Source organism: Montipora foliosa, chromosome 8 (genome assembly GCF_036669935.1).
Source record: "Montipora foliosa isolate CH-2021 chromosome 8, ASM3666993v2, whole genome shotgun sequence".
NCBI classification, from domain to species: Eukaryota; Metazoa; Cnidaria; class Anthozoa; order Scleractinia; family Acroporidae; genus Montipora; species Montipora foliosa.
In genome coordinates, this window is record NC_090876.1 from 4,034,960 (window position 1) to 4,060,766 (window position 25,807).

The window sequence follows — 25,807 nt, forward strand, 5'->3', positions numbered from 1 at the left end:
AACCACTTGTAACAGTCAAGAGAGAGACACAAATTGAATCTCTATAAATTGCACAGCACTTAAATGATCCTTTACACTAAATAATAGAAAAACAAGTGATGGAAACAGTTAAAAGTACATCTTTAATGGTGTGACTAGGATTTACAAGCATGTATAATAATATAATAATTATTGTTTCACAGAGAAGACAAAACAAACGATGTGGGAGAAATAATTCAAAAAATAATTCATTCTACATACAGCGTTCTTCATGCAATTGTAAAGTGGCCATGAAATCAATCTAACAAATGTTGTGCTTACACATGATGAAGACCTTACTATAAATTATATTATAAAAAGCAAGGAACAGCACTTATGTAGATAACATGCTATTCATAAGTTGAAACATAAACATGAACTCAGATCCCATTTGAACAGCTGATAGGGAATACACAATGCCTGGTACAATACGGTTGCTCTGGAATAAAATTTATTGCCCTCCTGTTTGCTCTTGGTACACTTCAATCACATCGTCATCTTCCATGTCAAGCTGTGAACAGGACAAAATGCTTAACATGGACAAATAACTTTACTCGCAAATTTATCTCAAAATCATATTATTTTAGGGAGCGTTTTTTGGGAAAATCCAAAAACAGATTTGTGATCTCAGATCAATAGATTCTTCAGCATCAAAAAAAACACAAAATCCGAAAAATGGTTATTTTTCATTTTTCCATGGAGAAATTCTTCAATGAAAATGCCAACAGAATAACGAAAAACGTGTGCTAAGGTACAAATCGATTACAGAGGGTACTTTTGCAGTTTAGTTTTCATAATTAAAAAAGGTGATTTCTGGTATGAAATTTGCAGAAACCAAACTATTTCATATGGTAGCTGTTGTGTATCATTTTTGCATGGAAAACCGATTTAGATTTGACCCGAAGTATCCTCCTCAAGTGTGGATACTTTAGATTCATGATCCATTTTTGGTTTTTGCCAAAAAAACGCAAAATCCGTTTTTGGATTTTCCAAAAAAACCACACCCTTCGATTCTTCTATTATATCAATAAAAAAAACTTACATCTTTTGGTGTCTGGTCATCGTTTATTCTCTGACCATCAAAAAGGAAGCGAAGTGAATTGAGTGGAACACCCTGAAAAGAAAACAATTAAAGGGAATTAAGACTATGACTATGATTATTATAAAAAGAATTATAATTTAAGTAGAAAACCACTGATCATTATTGATAAGTATTCTACCATGTACACATATATAAAAATATAATAATAATAATAATAAAAACAATATTTACAGAGGATGTCACCAAGCTAACACTAAGTTAATAAGGGTGGTCCTCTATCTACAGAACTACAATTTACTGTGCGGAATAAGAACTAAAGCGTAAAAAAAAAAAATTACAAAGATAAAAAATAGAAGAATAAATATATATACTAGAATATAATAATTACAGAATATATAAACTACAAATATATTAATTACAAATGATTCGGCCACATATTTTTTAAACTTTTCTAGACTATAGTCTCTAGTGCCCACAGATAAACCATTCCAAGCTGTTACTCCCATGTGCAGGAAAGACCTTTGTCCTGACTTAGAAGATAGCTTAGGTATAAACAGGTTTCCACTTGCGGCAGATCTTGTGATGGTTACGATGGTTATTAATGAAAATGTTTAGGATAATACAAGATGGGTTAGGGCAGCAGCTGCAATACATTTCAAGATTTCAAGATGAAAATGAACATTGCAGACCCATTAAAAGGTCTTACAAATTGCAAAGTATACTAAATTCACTTTGGTGTACAAAAGCCACTGCAAACAGGATTTTTATGAACAAAGACATGGATTCACAATGGAATCACTAGCTGGTCAATATATCCACTGGATAATGAGCAAATTTTCTAACTTACAGTAAGACCTTCCATTGAAACACAGACTGAATTTGAACATAATAGTACCCTGATTTTCTGAGCAACCATAGTATTCAGTCCAACCCAGATGATTCCAGTGTAGTCAGTTTGTTCCACAAGAGTCAGATCCTACCTCTAAGAAAAAGTCAAGAGAACATTCTGGAGATAGTATTTGGGTACTAACATAGGGGAGGCGTGGTGGCCTCATGATTAGAGCGCTCAACTCCGGATTGAATGGTTCGGGCCCTGGCCGGGGACATTGTGTTGTGTTCTTGGGCAAGACACTTTTCTCCCACGGTGCCTCTCTCCACCCAGGTGCATGAATGGGTACCAGCGAATTTAATGCCGGGGGGTAACCTTGCGATGGACTGGCATCCCATCCAGGGGGGAGTAAAAATACTCCTAGTCGCTTCATGCTACAGAAACCGGATAAGCTCCAGCCTAATGAGCCATCTAGCTCGTAACAGTAATTTTTCACTGGCTGAGTGAAACGAAATAAGTGAAAAATGTATTTCTCATGCACCCCTGGGGCCTGGGTACAGGTCATGTGACCTATCAGGTGGGCAGTCGTTTTTGTTGCGTCTGCCATTGCCGACTTTATTGCGTTGTTCCGACAAAATTCCACTCGCTAGTTAGGTCAGTTTATGTTTTTACTAATTGCAACCTAATGCCAAAAGACACAACACGTTCAAGTATGAGTTCTTGAGCTTTCAGACATCTTGAACCATATAATGCAAGCCCAGGCGATCTTGAGCGATCTCGCCGGTCGAGACATGGTAGTGCTGACTCAACTCGCAAGCAAGTGCAGACAACACAGGCACCCCCAAGTTGGGTGAAAGAATTGCTTGAACAGCAGAAGCAATATAGTACGGAGTTGAAGAAGATCAAGAAGGATCTGGAGACCCCTAAACGTTCGAAGCAGGAGCCGAACAAGTCAGAACCGGAGTTAAAGTTAGAAGGAAACAGGAAACAGTACAAGTTGAACCGGAACGTGTTGGACAAAATCGGCTCTGCTATGGCCACTAGCGATGACAAGGAAGGGAACAACCTGCTCCAAGAAGGTGAAGGCGAGCTGCATTTACAAGTAAAGCATCAGAATGGGCCCGTAACACAGCACAGCTGTTGGGAAGCCAGCAATAACTACCGGTATGTTCTGCTGACCGAACTGGATGAAGTTGAACATTGTTCTGTTGAATTTGATTGTGTAGAATTTGATCATTGTTGAAAATGTTGAGTTAGCCTGTGCTACCCCAGTGAGAGGGAGACTAAAGAGCATCTTGCATTCTGGAAGGATATTGAAGCGAGCAAGTGGGTGCTGGATGTGCTAAGGGATGGGTGCAGTCTACCATTTATGTCATTGCCACAGAAGGCATTTTTCAATAATCATGGTAGCATTGCTGAAGAGCAAGAATTTGTATGCCATGAAGTGGCTAAGTTGCTTGCATCTGGTGCTGTGACATAATGGTTTGCAACCCACTCGGTGTAGTTAAGGACTCTGCATGCAAGCCACGATTGATTGTTGATTTGTGTTATGTTAATCCTCATTAGTGACATGGGACAGTAGCGATAGGTCAAGAAGTGGTGTATAAATTTGTTCCTTCCTTCAGCTTGACATGGCTACCAGCGGTATGTGAGAAGCAGACTTTTTTAATCATAGGTTGAAAAAAGCTTCAAAAGAGGCCAGGCATTCAGTTCCAGGCTGCAGCTGTGGTTGTTACTATGGTAACTGGATGGGAGACCATCGAGATATACGACATTTGTAGATGCCATTTGCATCATAACACCTTTTTTTCAATTGGAATACTCACATTTATCTGAATCCGAACCATTCATAATAATGCGCCAATCAAGTCGTAACTTCATCATCCCCTACCCCCCTTCCAGGCAAACCACGGGCATTTGACTATCTTCTGTGCCCGGGGAGTGGGGAATTTCACCTTTGCCTGCGTGGGGTGGGGAAAATTGAACCGGAATTGTCATGTTTCAAATAATTGTTTTTTTTCCGACGACAAAGTCGCTAACAGCTATAAAACACGTGTTTGGACGAGATGGAAGAGTTTAAAGGAGGAGATGTAGCATTTGTGAGTGATTGGCTTGCAAAAAGGGTCTTTATTAAAGATGACAGGAGCCGACGACGATTGTTCTTTAATAGAGCATTACAGACAAATCCTTCAAATCCGACGATAGGGTAGGGTATTTGAAAACCGGGAATTTGAATGATCCAATCTTCAAAAGTTCAAATGCCCGGGCTTAGGTAAGGGGGTGGGGGGGGAGGAGGGGGGATGTTGAAGTTTCGAGTTGATCAGCGCAAAATTCAGCCTGACAGCTTTTCCTCAAGCATACTTGACAGCATTTCTACCATTTAGATTTACTAGTCCTATTTGTATTTTACAAAGCTGCGATAAAGTTTATAATGACTAGAAGAAGCGTCAAGCAAAAATGAACCACAAGACTACAAAAAAGAGGGTACAAAAATTTGATTTTATTAGTTGATTATGTAAATTGACCACCATATAGAGATTCTTCAGGACTAACACTCGAAATGTCAGCTTTTAGAATCTCTGTACGGTGGTCAATTTAAATTATCAACTCTGTTGATAAAACCAAATTTTTGTATACTACTTCCCCTCCAACGCAGTACCACAGTTTCTTTAGAAACTACCCCCTTCATACAAAACAGAGCAGTTTTACAGGTTAAGTAACTGCGAATTTGGAACAAAAATGTAGCTGCAAGCTTCTGTTCCAATCTCCTCTGCAACAAGCACTTTGCTTAGACAAGATCAGACTACACAATCGTGCATAACCACAATTCCTTACAAATCTGATCTTACCATGACCACAAGCCCTTGCATTAAAAAAAAGTGTCCTCCTGATTAGAGAGCTGCCTCATTCATTTCCTTCAGTGGCAGCAATAAAGCTGTGGGTTATTTGCAGGGAAACTACATGCAGAGATGTATCCAGAGTGCGTCATTGCATCCTGGGACGCACTCGTTTTCCTTTTGGATGCATAGATTATGGAACAAAGGGTCCAATTGTAAGCAGAAAAAAAATGGAATGTTTATGCAAATTACGAACGCCAGGAAAAACAAGCAAATGGCGTATTTCACAAGGAAATTGAACATTCCCATTTCTCACAACAGAAAAATGATCGAGTTCCTTAAATTTCAAGGTAAGCTGTTATTTTCGGATTTTTGTAGTCGAATAATTTCATTTTTTCAACCATTATGTCCAGCTTCAGGAGTTCAGTTGTGAAATCGCATGTGTTGCGTGACATGATCTGACCTGTTTGTTAGGTGAGACAATCGGCGACACTTTCAATCTTCCGCCAGTGATAATAAAACAATTCAGTCCAAGTTCAGTTTGTTGCATGCTTTCCAAGTGAATTTCAAGCATTAGTTTGGTTATCGTGAGCGAAATGACAGAGAATCCAACTGCAAAGTATGTTAAATTTTTGTTTTGTGCGACCCAGTTGAAATTAATTCCAGGCACGCACGTGTCATCGTCTCGGTTCTTTCCTTGCACGTAACTTGTCTGTTTTGCAAATTATGCAACTTTTCTTCGGAGTTGGTGTTAAAATTAATGTGTTGAACATGAAACTTGGCCATGGCGAAGTCAAGGCCGCACAGGCCGACGATGAACTGTGTATCGATCACTTACATTTGTTTACTCTTTTGTTCCTAAATTCCACCTCAAGTGTTGTTAAAATAAATGATGCTCTTTTACGGAAAATTGAGATTCAGTTCTTTTTTTTTTTGCTGTGGAGATCTAGATAATTTATCAACTGGAACCAACAGTTCCTAGAGCATACGGATTCCTCGAGACGTTTTCAGATGTGATCGATGGAGCTTTAACAGCCCGTACAGTTTGATTGATGAATCAACAGGCACAACAGTTTCAAAGAAATTGATCATTTTAAGTACATATTCGTTGGGAGGGATAAGACTTTATATTTGTGCAATTAGAAATCTGAAAGGGTACTGCAGCAGCAATTAAGAGGCAACAGATCACATATCAATTCTTGAATATTAACTAGGTGGACCCCCCAAAAATAATGATCTATTACCTGTTTACAAAGATTTTTTATCTGTTTATTTTAAAGTGGGATGACCTGACTTTTTGTGAGCCCAAAGTTATTAGGTCTAACCATCTCAAGTGACTTATCGTGGAATGAATGTATAAAAAGTAATAAGGAAAGCAGCGAAAAGGTTATAATAATTTTGGTTCTATTTAAACGGGCCAAGGTACACTGTGAAGATCTGAGGCTGTTCTGCACTACATGTATGAGACCTGTAATGGACTATGCCGTGCCTGTGTTCTACTATTCGCCATTAAAGTATTTAACGTATGAACTGGAATGTATACAGAAGAGGGCGTTAGCATTAATATGTCTCAGTGTCAATTATAATGAAGCACTTATTCTGACGGATTTAGTCTCATTAAATGAACATCGTAACTTAAGTAACTGCATTATTTGCTTCCACCATTATGTGAAGCCACCAGGTACACTTTGAGACACAAGAACCTTTGGTCCCTAAAGTGAAAACTAATCGAGCTTAGAACACTTTTATACAATTTAGCCCATTTTATATCTCACAGTCTTGGTTGTACATAATTTTAGTTCCTTATATTTTATCAAATTTCACCATAACTATTTAAATTTGTATATACATTTATGGTCTTGATAGTAGCAGACAAGTAATACATTTTAAGAAAACAACAAACGTTTGAGTTTATAAAACATGTTATGACAGAAACTTCTGCCATCCTCATTTAGAATACAAAGCGATAGAAGCTGAATTTATGATAAATAGAAAATGCTAATGTGAAAAATAGTAACAACAGAATGAAGTACAGCGTGAAAATGTGGGAATCAAAAAGATAGTTTAAGGTTGATGTGGTGCAATTGTTGATTCAAAGAGGGTTGTTCTCTCTGAATATGAATAGCCTCTTTTATCTTAAGTTGAAAACTGGTGGAGGCATGATGTAAAACACTAAAAACAATCTGCTGAAAATGAGGCATGACAATGTTCAGAATTCTGCAGATATTTGAAAATGTGAGAGGCCCTATCACTGGGTAAATGCTCTTTCACACACATATATAATATGCAATTCAGCCTTCTGGCTGCTATGTATTATTAATAAAGCATCTATCTCTATCTGGAACGAACTCACAATACTGTGGAATGATCTGACTAGATACCCAGAAGTTAAGGCCACACTGAGCCAGCACATGCAAACAAGGAAGGAGCTGTTGGAGAACGAGACAACAACAGGCAATTTTGGTATTCAATGATAATTATGTTGTTTTGCTTGATTTGCCAAGCTGCTTGCATTATTGAAAGGATAGTATAGGGGTACTGTAGAGACACTCCTTATGCACCTTATCATCTCAAACTATTTTTATTCCTTGAAAATGTGATAAACTTTTAAATTAACTGTGGATTGTGCACAACAAGTTACTTATTTAATCCATTTGCACAAGGTTCAAGCAATAACAAGACTTCAGGCCCCAGTTGTTCAAATAATGGATCGCACTATCCACCGGATAAATCATTGTCCAGTGGACAAGTCATAGCGAAACCAGTTCCACTATCCAATTGATACTGATTTATCCAGTGGATAACGTTATCCCCTTTTTGAGCGACTGGAGCCTGGAGTCAATTCTCAATTACAATCACGTTATACCTGTCGGTCGCAGTATGCTTGTTTAAGTTTTCTTAGCTGTGTGGTTTTCTTGATCTTAAAGTGAACCTCTGTATTGTCCTGTTGATAACGACGATACTATTATAAAACGTGAAAAATATCGCAATAGCGAAATTTAAAGTGAACTTTACTGGATTTCATGTGACAGCACGTGCGACTTTTCCCGCCATTATCTCCATTACACGCTGATAAACGTCAACAAAAGATGAAAGCGAAACGGTGGATCATGAAATACATCGCTGACGACTGACAAACAAAAGCAGAGCAACCTACATTTTCTGTGCATCACTGGATCTCAACGGAGGAAACATTGCTTCAGCATTTGCAAACTCTAGCATGCATGGCACGCACTGTCGACAGTTCTGATGAGTCTTAAATCATGTGAATCACAACACTAATATAAAGCTAAACGTGGATCGAACAACAAATGATCGCCCGGGATAAAAGAACGCAAGTATAATCTGTTTTTTCAGACGAAAATCTTCAAAACTTCATTGAAGAAGAGGAGGAAGCTCGTTTTAAATGGGCAGAAATCGATGAGTTACTCGAACTATGACTTACCTGGCCCATCACTTTCAAATTGATGTGTTCCGATTCAGGTTTCACTTCCTAACCATCAAACCAATATACCATATAAGAAAAAAGATTTTAAAATCACAGAGCGAGTAAACAAGCGAATAATTCGTCACAGAAATTTGTCAAGTACCTTATTTTCCTCCGACATTTTGACTTTTTCCTTCGCGGTGGAATGGATCACTTGAGGCGCAATGCAGTATGGTATAGAAACTCAGTTTCTGCCTAGAGGATTCTGGGTAGTCATGACAGGTCAGCGGTTGTTACCACTAATAATACGTAGGTACTTCATGTAAAAAATAATAATAATGGCAGATGACGATTGTCATCGTCTTCTCTCCGAAGAAGAAAAGAGGAAACTCGCAGACAACAGTAAAGTTGTGTCGGATTTTAAGCAGAACAAATTAGAAAAGGAGGCTCAGAAGAACTGGGATTTATTTTACAAGAGAAATGCGACAAACTTTTTCAAGGACAGGCACTGGACTACTTTAGAGTTCAAGGAGCTGCTATTTGGAACTGCCGGCAAAGTAAGCTCATTTACAGCTCTCTATTATTTTTTCAAGTTAGCATCAGTTGATAACTAACCTCTTCATGGAATGCAGGAATCCTGTCCCTCATTGACTTTCGGCTAAACTGCAAAGTACCCGGCCGCCCACTTATTTGCATTGTGAATGACTTGTATTCTTGGTTTGTACCCACGTGACACGGCGGCCATGTTGGATGGTAATACAATCCAATTTCTTTTCGCATGATTTGTATAACAATAAAGTTTAGTTCCCAGCGGAGAGACAGGTTATTTTGATTTTTAATTTTTATTTTTACAGGTTATTGTTCTTGCCATCCAACATGGGTTGGCCCTAACCCTTTTCTTTAAAATTTTTAAGTAATGATCCGTGTAAGGTGGATAGCAATTTCCTTTGTTATGCGGCAACGGGGCTTTCCCCACATAGGAATGTTATCATTTTTACACAGAGAATGCATAAACCTACAGGAAGGCAGTTAACGCAATAAAACTCATTTACAGCCCACTTTGAAAGGGTGTTTTTTTGTGTTAAAAGATTTTGACCAATCACAAGAGTTAATAATAAAAATAATAATAATAATAATAATATAAGAACAATGTTTTGGAATAAAGTTAATAGAAGTTTTATTCTGCATATCATTGGTTTCTGTAAATGTTTGTGTGTGAGGGTTGAGAAAAATTCGTCATCATTCATTTGCGTTTCGCATGAAGTTTTTAAGTCGCCTCTCGTTCTCAATGTTTATGGATATTTAATGAATGTATGTTTCAAATTGCATGCTCGAAAAGTTTTGCAGTTGGCAAGACATTTTGGCTGCACACAATGAACATTGTTTTTATTACAAAATTTTCCACCAAATGGTCGATGTTTCAACAAAATCGTCGCTTGTTTGTGTATGAAGAATTTATGTTCCATCGGAAATTTTTATACGGCATGATTATGCCAGGGGTGGGGAGTAGGGAGTAGGGAGTAGGGGGTGAGGAATAGAGGTTGGGGGTAGGATGTGAAGCATACTATAGCTAAAACAACCCAAACCTTTACAAAAATGCTAACCTTAGGCCTAAACACTATGCTTTAGATAATGACTAGGCCTAAGATAAGCATTTTTGTAAAGGTTTGGTTGTTTCAGCTACAGTACCCTTCACCCTCACCCCTCACCCTTCATCCTCTACCCTCCACCCTCGCAATAGTCATGCCATTCTCGTATGTAAACCAGATGCATGTTTATCATTGTCTCCTTATGACAATTTCGACGTAGATTCCCATACAATTTAACAAATCAAAATAATTTTAGCTAACTGCAGAGAGATAATGTACAGAGTGTTTTCGCATGACGTCACGGTGGCCTTGTTAGTGTTTTTAAACAATAGAACAGTGGCCATATTGTTGTACCCAGCTAATCCTCTGGGAAGTGAGCTCTATTATCATGCAAATGTTTTCCTTTGTTTCGGTGGAAAAACAAGGTTATTGATCACGTGAGTGAAAACACATTTATCTTTGCCCAAATTTTACATTTCAACTACTCTTGCGCTATGCTGTGACAGGAATCATGTAGTGCACAGGAAATGCAACGTGAGGTGGTAATTTTCTTTTTGAGCGGTACTGTACCCCACTTGAGAGTGTTTATATTTTTAAAACACCCCCCTTTAATTTAACATCTAAGTTTTTGGGGGACCCCTAATTGCTCATCAGTGCCCCGCTCAACAATTATTTTTGAATGCTCCCTGTGTGCAGGGCACAGAGTTCCCGGTATTGTGGTCTGGCCTGAGGCTAAATGCGTTCACAATTTATAGCGCCATAAGGTGCGAGAATGCCTAAGGCATGTAATAAAGTATTGTGTGATCGAGTGATTGGGTTACAATGAATCTCTAGAGACACATCAGATTGGTGGTAATCCAACTGGATGAACAAAAGGAGCTGATGGCAATTTTTTTGTTTTGGCCACCAACATTGCGACAACAACATACAGTAACTTCAAAAATCCCAATACAGCCGCTACATGTACACACCTTTTCTATATTGAGAGTAGTTACTGAGCAGTTGGACTGTACATGTCCTGTAAAAGATGAAAACATTACATGTGAATAATATTAACAAGTTTTGTTTAAATCAAGGCAGGTGACCAAAGAGTTTTACTTGAGGCTGGATGTGGTGTGGGAAATCTTTTTTATCCATTGTTAGAGGAAATTCCCAATCTCTTCGTCCACGCCTGTGATTTCTCTCCAAGGGCAGTTCAGTTTGTGAAAGTGAGTGAGTTAACCATTAATAAAGGTAGAGCTAGCAAAAGTTCTATACCACTGAGTCTTTAAATGCTTATCATAAGCCTTTTTGTGAGATAAATAAAATGCTGGCCACACATTTGCTGTCCGAGAGAGAACAAGAATCCTGTATCCTAACCTTTGGAAGTTTTACAATTTGCTTATTACGATTTGCTGATGAAATTACCATGATGGTAGCCTCTTGTTCTTGGATGTTGCATTGAAACCATGCACAGTTCCAATGTTTTTCTTGATTGAAACAACTGATTGCAATCATATCATTTTCATCTTGTAATTAAAAATATATGTCAACAAACAATTATGAATTATTGTTTTATTAGATCTTGTATATTTTCAGGAACATGTTGACTACAGTGAAGAAAGAGTGAATGCCTTTCATTGTGATCTAACAGAAGATTCTTTGGAGTCACATTTATCTAAATGTAGTGTGGACATTGCAACTTTAGTCTTTGTTCTTTCTGCTATTCATCCTGTTAAAATGCTGGCTGTTCTTCTAAACATTATGCAGGTTAGTTATTTTGCTGATGTTCATTCATTGCACAAACCATTGCCAATTTTTTTTTGGTATGCATATGTCCCATTTTTATTGACTACAATTTGCTATGGAAATATAAACCTACATTTGGATCATAGAAACCTTGAGTAAACTTGTGTAATGATATGTATGATTCTCCTTGGATTTTCTCAACACATCTTTAAAAGTTATTAGTGTTAAAGGAAGTCAATCTTTTGGTATCATGAAAATGCAAATTTTAATATAATGACCCCCAACTTGAAAAAATTGACTGGAACACTGCAGTTCAATACCACCCAACTTAGTCCCTTCTGTTTTTTAGTAACAAGTACCACAGGCAACCCAGTGTATGCTCATGGAGTTTCTTGTTGTGAATAAATTGAGCACATAAAGAGTTGGCTGTCCAAGGTTCACTTGGCAGTTTGTGTTCTATAGAAAACCAACTAGCTGTTTGCAAGTTTTCCCCTCCCTCCCTCCCTCCCTTTGGAGATGGGTTGGATATATCGCTTTTCCTTCATTAAAATTGGGTCTCTCCTGCATGGTGCAGTTAAGTCTGCACAGCGACTTCCCCCAAGCTTGTTGGCTCATTTACCTTTGTACATTGCTTGCTAACCAATACTCTCATCCGATCCAGCATGTGCTGTTTACCTCTCAGCTTGTAGTGCTGGGGAGATAAGTGAGGTTGTTCTATGTCACGCAATCCAGAAGTTGCACAGGCTAACCAGTCGCAAGGCAGTGTTCCCATCAAAAATGCCAATACATCTGTTGTCTTGTTCTATTGCACCTTGCTTTATTCGATTAACAGCTAATTATCTTGATACCAAGGAACAGTAACATTACTAATATGTTTTTAAATCCATACTACAGATTTTTTGTCAGAATCATGTTCTCATATAGTTAACTCTATGAGTTTTTAGGCATTTTCTGTTTTGCTCATGTGATTTACCCACAGGTACCCCCAAGCTAACGTTGTAATTTGAGAATTACAACCTGTTAAAATTATAAGGGTTCATATGGGAATTTGCAAACATGTTTAGGAGTCGAAAATAAAGAACATGAATCGAACAGAAATACCTTACTTTGTCTTCTTGATACCATAAGAATTATGTTATCCACGGCTATGTTTAGTACGGTGGTTATTTCCCTACCAATGAAAGTTGAAACGTCGACACATTCCATGGATGACATAATGACCTTTTATGTATTCAATACTCGCTTCGAATCAACCCTTAAATAACACAAAAAGGCAATATATTTTGTACTAAATAAAGAGTGGAATATCCATAAAATTTTAAGTACATAATTTAACGTTTTAAAAGCTTTTGGGAATACCTGTAAACATCATAAGTTGCGTGATTCGAAGTGCCACTGACTATATGACCGAATAGAAAGTTGCAGAGGCAATGTAAGAAATTCTGTTGTATTTTTATTTCTATTTTAATGCCCAAAATAACAATCGCTAAATTCCTCACACAACCCCTTATAAAATGTATGTAATGCAACAAGGATTATCCGTGAGCTTGGGGTACCTATGATTTACCAAATGTGGTTGTGAGTCAAACCACACAAAGAAATGTTAAATAGAGCATACTCGGCAAAAAAAGATAACTGTAGAATCAATGGGACTTGAGAAATGACTATTTTGAGGGATTCCATAGCAATGGATGGTAGTTAAGAGCCACCCCCCTTAATTAAGGTAGCCAAGGGTGTCAGAAGATTTTTTAGTTGACTTCTGTGTTGAAAAACACTTTGTAGATTGCCATAAAAAGAAAAGTTTTTCCATCACACGTCATGTATAATTTGCACCATTAGCTAGTGAGCCACCCCACATGTATTAGAAAAACATTTTTGAGATACTTTTCATGTTCTCTCTCCACAGATTCTCAAACCTGGAGGTGTATTGTTCTTCCGTGATTATGGGCTGTATGATCATGCAATGCTCAGATTTAATCCTGCAAATAAACTAAGTGACAATTTTTATGTACGACAAGATGGCACAAGAGCATATTACTTTTCAAAAGGCAGGTTAAAGTGATTACTTTTTGAGAAAGGTGTAAAGGCACACGTGAAAAAAAGATGAAAATCAAGTTCAAGAATGTAATTATTTTTTTATACTGTAGCTCGGAACTGGAAGATCGTGCGTTACCAACCTGCTTGAGGCTCTTGACCACATTGACACGAACAATCTTCACGTGCTAATAAACTACTTGGCTACTTAAAGAGGAACACAGGTTCATATTTAGAACCGAAGTACGACGTACGCTACACCTAGCCCTAGTTAGGCCACATTTGGGATACGCCACCCAAATTTGTTAAGCTTGAGTGTATCCAAAGACGCGCCACTAAGTTTATCTTAAAACTGCCTTATTCATCTAATATAAGTTGTACATCTTGTTTAGAAACTCTAAACCTAATACCTTTTTGTTACTGGCATAAACTTTTAGATCTCACCTATTTTTTCAAATTGACACACGGTCTTGTTAACATGAATGTCTCTGTTCTACCTGAAGTTCGCAAATATGGTAGACTTACTAGATTCTCAACCAACAACGTTAATAAATACATAATTAACAAATGTAAAACATCTACTTACCAGAAATTTTTTCTTATTAGAACTAGTAGAATTTGGAATTGTTTAGCAGATGAACTAGATTTGAGCTCATCAACCTTAGCTTCCTTTAAATCAGTTATTTTTAATTATTATAAGTCCGCGTTAGCTGTTTCCTATAACTGTCATGACCCATGTTCGTTCAAGTCTATCTGTTTAAAATGCAATAGTGCTCGTCCCTTGTTCCGTCCAATAACTTGTTGTATGTAGTTGTATTTTTTTCTGTATTGCTGTATTTTTACATTCCTTGTTTTTATTCAGTTCTTGTTAGTATCCGGGCCCGCTGTAATTGGCCACAGCTGTTGCGGTGTCCCTGCCAATGTTCTTCTGTATACATAATTGCTTTGTTTGTTTATTTGGCGAAGCTAATAAAATAAAATAAAAATAATAATAATATTAATATTTATTATGTAGCATGGATCCTTTTGTCATGTTTCCCATCTCTTTTTTGTTTCTTTTTGATGTGCAGGTCAGGTGGAGAGGTTATTTCATCAAGCTGGATTTCAAACTGTAGACAGTGATTATGCACATCGGAGAACTGTAAATAAGAAGGAGGGAATAGATGTTCCAAGAATATTTGTGCAAGCAAGATTCATGAAACCTGTCTAGGCTTTTAATAATTGTTTTTCAGTATTCTGTCGATATTGGAAAGCAATAGATAAAATGAACAAGAATGAGAGTTATTGTTAAACATAATAAAACTTTATTTATTCATCTCTGAGTTATTGGTTTGGGGCTCTTCGGAAATCGAGGAAAAGCAAATAAAAAATCGTTTAAGTGTTAGATCCCAGTGCAAGGTAACTATTTAGAAGGGTAAACATTTGCCAAGCCATTCAGGCATACTCAACTTTTTGGTCCTTTAACCCTATTTGTGTGATCCCACCTTTTCCCTGAAAGGCCCTATTTCCCTCAGAGGGAAAAGGAAAAGATGATGATGATGACCTTTTCCCTGGATGAATTTCCTAATGCCCCTGTGCAACAAAGCAATCTGTTATGTCATCGAGCCCATACTTGTCCAATTCAGCCTTTTCACAGCGTAGTGTTTATATAGGAAGTGCATGACTTCATAAGTAATTGATGTCAGGGGTTCTGAATAAACTGAGAGGGGCATAAAAGTGAGATAGGCACTGGCTTGGAAAGCATTGAACAAATTGAATTACATATGGGATTCCATTGTCTCCCAGGACATAAGAATGAGTCCGTTTACAGGTACTTTTATTTGGCAGTGAGTGCTACTCTCTAAAATACCCAGCTGGTTAACACAGCAGAATGGCTGATAAGGTTCGAAATGTGTGCTGACAAGATGGAATAAGCAACAGAAAGTGACAAGGGAATCTCCTGGAGTTTCCAACAAGATTCCTTGCAGATGGTTAACACTATCTGGCAATTACAAGATATTGGTGCATTAAACATTTTCAGGAACCCTCCTTTAGTATCCCTAAAATTAGAGATACCCCTAACCTACCTCATGGCCACAAACCAATAACATGACGATGCGAAGTCAGAAAAACGAGCAAAACTAATCTTTTAGAACAAAAGCCATTGCTGAATGAAATCTTACTGGAAGTGCCTAAGAGAGTGGTCCTTTCAAATATGTACTTGAGAGAGCAAAATTATGACAAAGGAAAAGGAAGCCAGACCACGTACAAGGAGTCATGTAAGCCTGTCAACCCCATTTTACACTCTCGAATATTAAATATCCTTGAATGGTGTTTACATTTGCTAATGAAAAATTTATTTTCATTATCTTGTGAGTGTTTATATTTTTCAAACACCCCCCTTTTTACCTCTCATTTTTTGGGGGAAGCCCCCAATTTCTTATCAGTTCCCCCCAACAAGTACCCTGCTAGCAGAGTTTCTTTCGATCTTATCTAGCAAGATCGAAAGAGACTCTGTTCCCTAACAATTTCGAGAGCAGATTGTGTTGGTCTGGTGGGGGCTGGAGCTGCTAGTGTCGTTCATGGTCGTCCCAGGCCATTGGTGTCTGGTAAACATGGCGGCTCACATCTGTACTATGTGCGCTTACACAAAATTTAATTCCTCTTGTTTTTAGAAATTGTGGGAAAAAAGTCGTCTTATAATGGGCTCATATATGCAGGGAAATGGAAACTGCCAAAAGGGAAGCACAGTCACTTCCAATGAGCGAGCACAAACGGCCACGCAATGGTGTGCCTTCAGTGAAGAAGATCACCTTTAGTAGATGCGAGAGTACCTGTGTTTCACTGGCAAAAGACGATGAAATCCGGAAGAATCGTAGTTTTAACACGACAAAAAGTAAGAGTTCGAGACGGAGCACTTCACGCAAAAGTTTTAGGGAGAGTGATGTCTGTGCCGAGAAAAGAACTGCGGACATCGTTGACGACATAGATCATGGTCTGTCGGGACAAAACGCTTTTTGCAGTACTCCATTTTTAAGTAGAGTTCATGACAAGGATGGATCCTCATCATTTTGCAAGACGTTTAATCAACGAAAAGACTCTCCCTTTAGAAATGGCTTTAAAAGTTTGATAAACAATTCTAGTTTTTACGATGACGATGCAGACTTAGCCGCTTTAAACTTGAGTGAAATAATAACATCATCTTGTCCTGCGTCAAATGCTCTGGGGGATGACAATGATCAAACTTCTTTGAAAGACGCCTGCGATCAATTTTATGGTTTGCCAATGAAAGTTAAAGAGCTGTTACTTAAATTCAAGGGAATAGAAACCTTATATGGTGAGGCATTACTACTACATGTAGAAACTGCTTGTTTGCATTATGTCTGCAAGGAAGTGTAAAACAAGAAAGAGAAATTTATAAGAAATGATACCAAAAGAAAACTTTCCTCTCAGTCTAGCCCTAACCCTAACCCTAAAGCATGGGTGAAGGAGGTATATAAGCAAAAGGTTTAATTAGGGCAAGATGGGTTTTCCTCTTTACCCATACATTTGACTTGGGACAGTAATATTAACCCCAACCACGATCCAGGTTTTAGTAATACCCTTTGTTTTGTTTCCAAGAAATGTATCTAACTGTCTCAACTTACTGTGATTAGCTGAAAACCGTGAACTCTATAAATATTTATGAATATTTTTGTGTTTCAAGCAAAAAACCAATCACGTGTGAGAGAACTAGGTAAACCACAACCAGTAATGGTACAGTCGGACCTCAATTATCCGGATTCGTTGGGACTAGACGAAATAGTTCGGATGATTGAGAGTGTGGATAATGGAGAATATGAATGTTAATGAGGAACAAATACTGATTAAACTAAGAAGTGACATTTAATTGCGAAGCAAAACTTCACAAATCGTTTGGAAAACAATATGGTCTACACATTCACTATCTGTTGTGAATACCTGTACACGTGTCGGCAAACTTCATGATCTTTTCTTTCTTGCAGATATCAGGTATCTGATGCTTGTTAACGCTTTATTCAGCTGACAAATTGGTACCTTTGTCTCCTTTCTCTAATCGCAAAATCATATGCTGTTTATTTTTTATCGAAAGAACAGATTGCTTATGCTTCAAGGACATGATGATCATGAATACACATTTGTGACGCAGTGTGGCTTGTTTATTTTGCCTACCACGCTGAAATTTCACTTGACAATGAAGCAACTCTAAGCCAATCAGAACTCATTCAAAAGTTCTTTGTTAGTTACGACGCGTGTGTGAGTGCTTCTTTTGCTTTTTGAAAGCAAAAACAAACTCCCCTTTTCTTCACTTTTCAACGCTGTAGTTCTAAAAAGAATATGGCTACGGATCTTGGTCGTGACTAATAAAAATTCATGACAAATTTGGACCAGAGGTCCGGAGAATTGAGGTTTGACTGTAATAGCTTGTGGTTTTATGTCACTTCTGACTGGTTGCTGTAGTGTATAATGGGAAATGTCAAAATCAAATCAAAGTGTTAACGGTTTTCGGGTTTGCACAGCAATAAAATTATTAGTGAAATATCACCCCAGTATTAATGTTGCAAAATTAAAGCAAGTCTAGGCATAAACCTCTTTCTGGGAAAAATGCAAAACTATGTGTGTGGCCAGCATTGATGGTGTAATGTTACAGTGGTAGAGCAGTCTGCTGACTCCCAAAATAAATGCTGCATGATTTGGTTGTGACCTGTAACCCAAACCAGATTTGAATCCCAGGTTCATAATTCCAAAACAGCCTAATGATCTCTGCAAGTTGGTTGACTGGGTAAAGTTGTGAAATCTGATGTTTTGGCATGACATCATAGTGTGGTAAATAGAGACCTTTTAATGCTATGGGGGATGGGAGTAGGAGGCAGCTATGAAAAGAATAAGTATTCAACTCATGAAAGAAATGTGTATTTGAAGGCAGCTTCAATGGATTCAAACTCATGACCTCTGCAAGTCCGGTGCAATGCTCTACCAACTGAGCTATGAGGCACCACAGTTGAAGCCACATAGTTGGGAGCAGGATCCAACCAATTGACCTGGTCCCAACTGTGTGGCTTGCTTGATAGCTGAGTTGGTAGAGCATTGCACAGGCATTGCACAAATCATGGGTTTGAATCCTGTTGAAACCGACTGAAAATTTCAGGTGTCTATAAGAGACAATTGCTTAAATTGTCCCAGATGAGTGTGAGGATCACTTGAATAATATTTTTTGTTTGTTCAACTCGTGACACCTAGCAACTAGCTCATCATGAATAATTTTTTTGCTCCTTTCCCTAGCTGGAGCCTTGAATTTTGTCTACAACGTAGTTGTAGGGTATACGGCAGTTATAGTTGAATACAATATTTTATGGTAATAGTTACAGGGTTACCTGCAGGTCTGTGACTAGGGCCTGTTGAGTGTTTTTTAACTGGCGATACTCTCAAAACTTTTGTGACTTGTTGACGGAACATTTTTGCGTTTTTACCAGACTGGCAAATGGACTGCCTTAATCTGCCTGCTGTCAAGGAAAGAAAAAATTTAATTTACTCTCTACCCACAAGTGGAGGAAAGACATTGGTGGCAGAGATTCTTATCTTCAAGGAGTTGTTGTTACAAAGAAAGGATGTATTATTTATCCTTCCTTTTGTTTCTATTGTACAGGAAAAGGTATTAAAATTGACTGTCTCATAGTTTAAATCAAAAGTGTAGTTCATAGCATTTAAAATGGAGAACGTGACAGTAAGTGTTTTTTATCATGGCAACAAACAGGTTAAATCATTGAGCCAATTTGCCATTGAGCTTGGATTCTTAGTGGAAGAATATGCTGCCAGCCGTGGAAAGCTTCCTCCTCGCAAAAGACACAAAAAGAAATCTGTATATGTTGCAACAATAGAAAAGGTTAGATTTTTGGAGTACTTGCATCTTTAGTCAATTCCTTGTCAGAAACCGTGGATAGTGTCCAGTTAATAGGGTGTGAGTATCAAAGAGGTTATATTTAGCAAAGTAATTTTTCAATTTTTTTACACTGACTGTAAGATCTACACACTGACTTTTTACAGTGCGCTAGCATCAAACAGTTCTTAATGAAGCCTTATGCCAACTACTGCATACTTAAATAACAATTCTTTTTCCAGAAGTCTATTTTCTGAGTGATAAACCTAGAATAGACCTTATCCTTGTCTTAAAATCTGTCACTTGGACTAGAAAAAGTGTCATTTGTCCATATCAACAAATGTCTGTATTATGCTGGTCTAATTTCATAATGTAAGATGTCTGTAAATGTGGCTCCACTGTAAGCTGTAAAATTCCAGTTTCAATTCACGTAATCAAAGGTCCATTAGGCTTCCACTCACCATTTCCCCAACAAGCCTAACCCTGTGAAGCTATGTCTCGATAATTATTACAGGCAAATGCTCTGGTTAACAGTCTTATTGGAGAAGACAGATTGTCGACATTAGGTATTGCAGTAGTGGATGAGGTATGTGAGAGGCAATTATGAGTTCAGAAGAACATTGAGAGTTGGTTCTACTATAAATTTAGAGGTAAACTTATGTATAGTTTTAAAAATAAACTAATTTTTGTAAGTGTATTTTCTGCCCCTATGTTTGATTTACGGAGTGGATATTGCTTGCACACCACATCCCAGCACTCCTGTTTCAAATCTCAGCATGCACACCCCAAAATTCTCCCAGCTTTGACTATCCAGGCACTTGAGGGTGTTAAAATGAGTACCAGGTTTTCTGCAACAGCATGAGACAGTCTTTGAGTAACCTCCCCTACCATACAAAGAAAAAAATTGATGGAAGCTAGAGAAAAAGAAGGTTGCCTTTGACTTTGGTTGGCTTCTTGTCTTGATTTTTTGCCAGGATCACAACGCAACAAGTGAGATTTTTATTTTCTGTAAATCTATTTAGCTGCACATGTTAGGAGAGGTTGGAAGAGGAGCAACTTTAGAGATGTGTTTATCCAAGCTCATGTTTGCATCACGTAAGTACTGAGTATATTCTACATTTGAATGGTGATTTATTTCTCAGATGATTTGTTGTAAACATTTTTTTTTCATTTTTTGTTTCAGCTCTTACCCAAATAATTGGCATGAGTGCAACACTGAGTAATATTGGAGATCTGAAGCAGTTTTTAAAAGCTGATATTTATTCAAATGATTTTAGACCTGTAAGATTTGATAGTTGTAATAATTCCAAACTGTGTTTTGTTGTTTTAATATTATTGTTCCTCAAATTCTGAACAGTTTCGAGCATTGAACATCCTTTAACTTCTGGAAAGAGTTTTCACTAGTGTTGTACAAAACAATAAGTGCAATACCCGAAAAGGGGTTGACCTTTATTTCTTCATACAACATGCAACAGTTTTTTGCAGAAGTTATTCAGTTGATTGCGAGGAAGGTGATCTGGCAAAAAAAAGTTAGGGTGGCTCTTTGGCTTGTAAAGTAGCAGGGGTGGTGTCGTGGTGGAAGGACTTGTTTAAATGCACACCCATAGTTAAATAGCATGTTCTACTTTGTTTTATTACCGGGGTATATCACTGGTTGCAGTCAAGGGCAAGAAGGGGCTTATCCATGGCTTCCCAAGCTAATCTTGTCCAACCAGAAGTACCTGCTTTGTCCTGTGGAGAGAAAATTCTATTCTCACACACTGGATGCCATTTGTCTGCCACACAAGAATGCAACAGCACTTTATTTGCAAGCTCAGCTGGCAAGAAAAACATAATCCATCATTGAAATAATAAATGGCTGTTGACTACATTCATTAAGGACGGTTGCCTACTAATTAAAGATATTTTTGCCCCGGTGTGTGATTATGCAGGATATGTAGATCTTAACAAGTGTTATTGAAATCCAAAAAGAAAATTGGGGGTAACCACGCATTTTTCAAGGATAATTCATGAATAATATTTGTAAAAAGCTGTAGAATACAAAGCAATGTATGGCGTTCTTTCTCAAATTGAAACCTAATTATCTCTCAAAAATGCATGGTTACCCCAATTTTCTTTTTGAATACCAAGAGTACTTACTAAGATCTACTTTCTCCGGATAGTTTTAAACGGCACAAAAATATCCCTGTATTAGTGAGCATCAGCGATAGGAAATCTGAGCATCTGAAGATGCGCAGAACGTATGCGCAATAGCAATAGTAGGCACCGTCCTTAAGGTTTTGTTTTTTGGTGGAAAAGATCTCATCTGTCTTTGTTGAAAAATTGCATGTGTCCATTTAGGGATGAAAACAAATTTTGTTTAAATCCAGCTTTGTTGACCTTTTGTGTTAATTTTCTAAAAAATATAAGCCATTTGTGGAACTCAGAAAACTCATCAAAGGGACTTTCATTATTACTTTGTTCTTGTTTAAATTAAAATGCCAGATTCCTGGATTACTAGTTATTTTTGTTGGGTATTACTTGATATGCTTAATTTGTTCAGGTGGAATTGAAGGAGTTCTATAAACTTGGCTGTGATATTTATGAAGTCCCAAAAGCATCAGATCCTTTGGATAAAATTTACAAGCCTGTGAGAACAGTAAAAAATAAACAGGTAATGCTGATTCACTCAAATGGCAATGATAATGATATTTACAAAAAAGATTTCTAATGATTTGACTGAAAATATCTGGATACTGTCAGACACGAAATTGTTTCAAAATATATAGAAAATAGCCAGCTAGCTAGTTCCAGCTTTGTAGATGGCCCAGTACCTTGTGAATAATGTTGATGACTGTGAGGTAACAAACTTCAATTTAAAGCATTTCAAGTATTAAAAACATGAACTTTTGGCAACTCAGGAGTGCCTTGTCAGACCACTGAAAGGAGATAAAATTTTATCATAGCGAAAATGTTTTTGTGTAGTTCAATACTTTAAATCTCAAATTTTTATGCTGTGGGATAAGATATCAAGTTATTGTACTGTGTGGAGAGGTTCCAGCTTTTTTTTCTTTGTAGGGCCAAAACAAGGAATTGTTAACACAGGATCCAGACCAGTTATTGGCTCTTGTTTTGGAAGTTGTTCCAAAGCACTCATGCCTGATATTTTGTTCAACAAAAAAGAACTGTCAAAACCTAGCATTGTTGCTGGTAAAGTTTATGCCAAGGTAAATGAAATCCTAGATGTGTCACTTCACAAATACCCTCTTAGTAAAATTCTGAGGCATGAAAGCATGTCACAAGTGAAAGTCTATCTTAACGTAGCATGTGCGTACACTTGTTGTTAAGAATGTCAAATGAGATACTCCCATGAACAGAAATCCTAGACTTTGCCTCATCTTTTTGTTTTTTGTGTTAGTGAAATGATGCAAGTCAAAGCCCAGGAGAGGCATCAACTGATGAAAGCTTTATTCAATGAAGCAACTGCACTTTGTCCTGTTTTGAAAAAGACTATTCCATTTGGATTGGCTTACCACCACAGTGGATTGACAATGGATGAACGCAAATTAATTGAAGATGGCTACAGTCAGGGTGTTCTTTGTCTTTTGACTTGTACCTCCACACTGGCAGCTGGAGTTAATTTACCTGCTAAGAGGTATGACCATTAAATTGCATTTATTGGAAAGTTAAGGGAAGAGATACTTTCCTGATTATGCAAATAATATTATTATGAAATGATTTTTTTTCTTTGTAACTGTCTGTTAATAGTTACCCTTCCTGTTATCTGCAGGGTCATTGTTCGTGCTCCTTATGTTGGAAGTGCGTTATTGAGTCAGAGCCAATATAAACAGATGGTTGGCAGAGCTGGACGAGCTGGTATTGACACATCAGGAGAAAGTATTCTTATTGTCAAAGAAGCTGAAAAACCAAAGGTAATACATGTCAAACAAACCATCCACAAAAACATTGCTTCATCCTACATCCATATCCTATATCTCCTCAATAAATGACAACATTTTCTTATATTTCTCTGTTATTGGTGTTAATTATCAGTCCTGCCAGTGCTCAAAATTGGTGGTTGTCCCAGCATCTGAGACGACCAGAAAGTTTACTGGGTGACTAGTTTTGGTAAAATAAAAAGCCTGGTTGCCTGAGGAAAAAAACAATGGACAATCCAGAAGAATAGAAAATGAATTTATCATTAGCAACACTTGACTTTCTAGTCAGTTTTCTAATGTCAATGTCAAATAGTACTGTGAAGTTTAAATAATAGCAATAATAATAATTAATTTGCCATAGCTAAGAATTTTTCTGTGTTTTCATTACCTGTAGCTTTTACAAAACATTGTCAGATAGGAAAATGCAAGAGACGATATCACAAACATGTAGGTCGAAGAGTGCCATTTTGAATATGTCAAAACCTAAACCCAGAGTTCCTCAAAAAACCACAGGTGTACACTAAGAGCTATGGGATATTCAAGCTTGACTGCCATGTGATTGCATCTCAAACATGGCATGCATTTAATCATAGGAGTTTTCCTAAAGGGCAACCAAGGATTTATCAGAGCAGCAAAATTCACAGGTTTGGTTGCCTTGGCTTTTGAAACAGGAATACCTGGATTTTTTTTTAATTTCAAGCACTGCCTGCTGCCCTCATTTTTGAATACATATTTATTTACATTTTGCATATTGTAGCAGGGATAGAAAGGATTATTCACACTAAAAGAAAATAAATATAATTTCATTTGGCCACCATCATGAAAGGGGTACATTATGACAATCATTGCTCGGGTCTCTCTGCCTGCAGGCATTGCACTTACATGTGTAACACTTAATCTTGTGGGCTTCACATTTTCACATAAAATTGATCGTGGGTGTCAATTTGTAACAGTCTGCAGCTGTGATAGTTTCTGTCATTCTTTCATAATGACATAATTTCCCACCACCTCACTTACACAGGCATTGCAAAAACTAGTGCATGTCACTTGCCTTTGGGGTAGTTTCCTCTGTTCGAAACCGTGTACCTAACTTCCCCTGTTTTGTGTTTTTGAGAACAGGCAGTATGCTCCACAGCCATTAAAAGATTTTCCTTATCTCAAATTTAGACTTTCTTGCACTCTTCTGAAGAAGACCTTGTTGTCTACTGTATACTGTAACTTGTTGTTAATGGTTTCCTTTTCCTTATGTTTCAGATTGGTCACTTATTTTCAGGCCCCATGGAGAGCTGTCTGAGCAGGCTATTGGTTGAGAATGGAAAGGGATTATGCACTTTGGTCCTCACCCTAATTGGGCTCAAGGTAGCCTTAGTTTCCAGAAGTATAGTTGCTCTGTCAAGCACAAATTGTGTGACATTTACGTTATGAGTACAACTAAGTCCAGCTGTGATGGTGCTGGAATTTTCTTTGATGCCCCTTTTAATTCAACTGCTTTAGGTTGGTGAAAATGGCTAGTTGATTGGGGTATTAAGCATGCTACATTTTACTTGAGTTTTTTGTCTCCCTGCACATTGTTTTTAAGGGCATTTGAGTGTATCACTGATTTAGTATCACTGATATGGTCACCATTGTCCAGAAACTTTTGTTCAAGATTTCTTATGGAATTCTCTTCCTTTGACGAATAAATGGTCATCTTGACTGTAATGGCATTCATTTTACCGTCACTTTCCCTGTCGTTTTCAGATTTGCAAGACAGTTGAAGAAGTAAAAGAGTTTATGCATCAAAGCACATTGTTGTTTGTTCAGTCAGATTACCAGGCAATGACTCTTGATGAGCAGGTGGAAACATGTCTACACTCCTTGCAACAGCTTGGTCATGTTACAGTATCCAACAGGAGTAAGGCAGAGGTCACTCGACTGGGACAAGCAACTTTTAAAGGTCAGTTGTAAAATCAAGGCCTTGACATATAAGTGGCTTGTTAGAATGAATGGTTGTTGTCTTGGATATTTAGTTGCTTTCTTTGTTAAGACTTGCAACAATCACTTGAGACTGAGATGAAGCCACAAGGATCCAAGTGAGCCTGCAAGCCAATGCTTGATTTTATTATGGTAAATCCAGAACTTTTTTTTTGCGTTTCAACGGAAAAAAAAAGGTAGCAACTTTAATTGCACAATAACAGAAGGAAAGGAAAATAGAGTGCCAACAGAGAGAAGGTTGTAGAATGTGTTCCAAAGAGCTTACACCCACTAAAGCAAACGTTTTTCTTGTGAAACAAGGAAAGTACTCGACTACCAACGGTAAAACCATTTTTATGTCTTCAAAGAATTTTTTGAATATTTCTTCCCGTTGTAGGTTGCGTTGATTTGGAAAGCAGTCCTGTAATCTATCAAGAGCTTGAGCGAGCGCATAAAAGCTTGGTGTTGGACAATGAACTACACCTGCTGTATCTAGTGACACCAATGGACATGAGGGATTCAATTGAGCCAGAATGGATGAGTTATTTTAAACAGGTG

General features: G+C 37.6%; 3 protein-coding genes across 4 annotated transcripts in view; 2 read left to right on the forward strand and 1 right to left on the reverse strand.

The window, feature by feature from the left end:
* Window positions 1-103: 103 nt before the first annotated feature.
* On the reverse strand, window positions 104-8,418 carry LOC137967976 (small ubiquitin-related modifier 1-like). The gene is made up of 5 exons (XM_068814592.1): window positions 8,317-8,418; window positions 8,172-8,219; window positions 7,593-7,670; window positions 1,061-1,132; window positions 104-529 (listed from the first exon to the last, which is right to left on the reverse strand). The coding sequence occupies exons 1-5, from the start codon at window positions 8,332-8,334 to the stop codon at window positions 470-472; spliced, it is 276 nt and encodes a 91-aa protein (XP_068670693.1). The 5' UTR covers window positions 8,335-8,418; the 3' UTR covers window positions 104-469.
* Window positions 8,419-8,483: 65 nt separating this feature from the next.
* On the forward strand, window positions 8,484-14,819 carry LOC137967974 (tRNA N(3)-methylcytidine methyltransferase METTL6-like). Its single transcript, XM_068814590.1, has 5 exons — window positions 8,484-8,710; window positions 10,819-10,950; window positions 11,321-11,491; window positions 13,377-13,518; window positions 14,575-14,819. Exons 1-5 carry the CDS (start codon window positions 8,492-8,494, stop codon window positions 14,712-14,714), a joined length of 804 nt encoding a protein of 267 aa, XP_068670691.1. The 5' UTR covers window positions 8,484-8,491; the 3' UTR covers window positions 14,715-14,819.
* Window positions 14,820-15,970: 1,151 nt separating this feature from the next.
* Window positions 15,971-25,807, forward strand: part of LOC137967970 (helicase POLQ-like) — an 18,147-nt gene continuing 8,310 nt past the window's right edge. The window contains exons 1-13 of one of the 2 annotated variants that reach the window (XM_068814582.1): window positions 15,971-16,820; window positions 18,976-19,154; window positions 19,257-19,385; window positions 19,894-19,965; window positions 20,402-20,474; window positions 20,563-20,660; window positions 21,922-22,032; window positions 22,437-22,585; window positions 22,777-23,013; window positions 23,149-23,290; window positions 24,551-24,655; window positions 25,100-25,232; window positions 25,647-25,804. In XM_068814582.1, coding sequence (XP_068670683.1) covers window positions 16,208-16,820; window positions 18,976-19,154; window positions 19,257-19,385; window positions 19,894-19,965; window positions 20,402-20,474; window positions 20,563-20,660; window positions 21,922-22,032; window positions 22,437-22,585; window positions 22,777-23,013; window positions 23,149-23,290; window positions 24,551-24,655; window positions 25,100-25,232; window positions 25,647-25,804 — 2,199 coding nt within the window. In that variant the 5' untranslated portion in view covers window positions 15,971-16,207. Of the gene's footprint in view, window positions 16,821-18,975; window positions 19,155-19,256; window positions 19,386-19,893; window positions 19,966-20,401; window positions 20,475-20,562; window positions 20,661-21,921; window positions 22,033-22,436; window positions 22,586-22,776; window positions 23,014-23,148; window positions 23,291-24,550; window positions 24,656-25,036; window positions 25,233-25,646; window positions 25,805-25,807 lie in introns of both variants that reach the window. The other variant, XM_068814581.1, reaches the window with a different exon arrangement.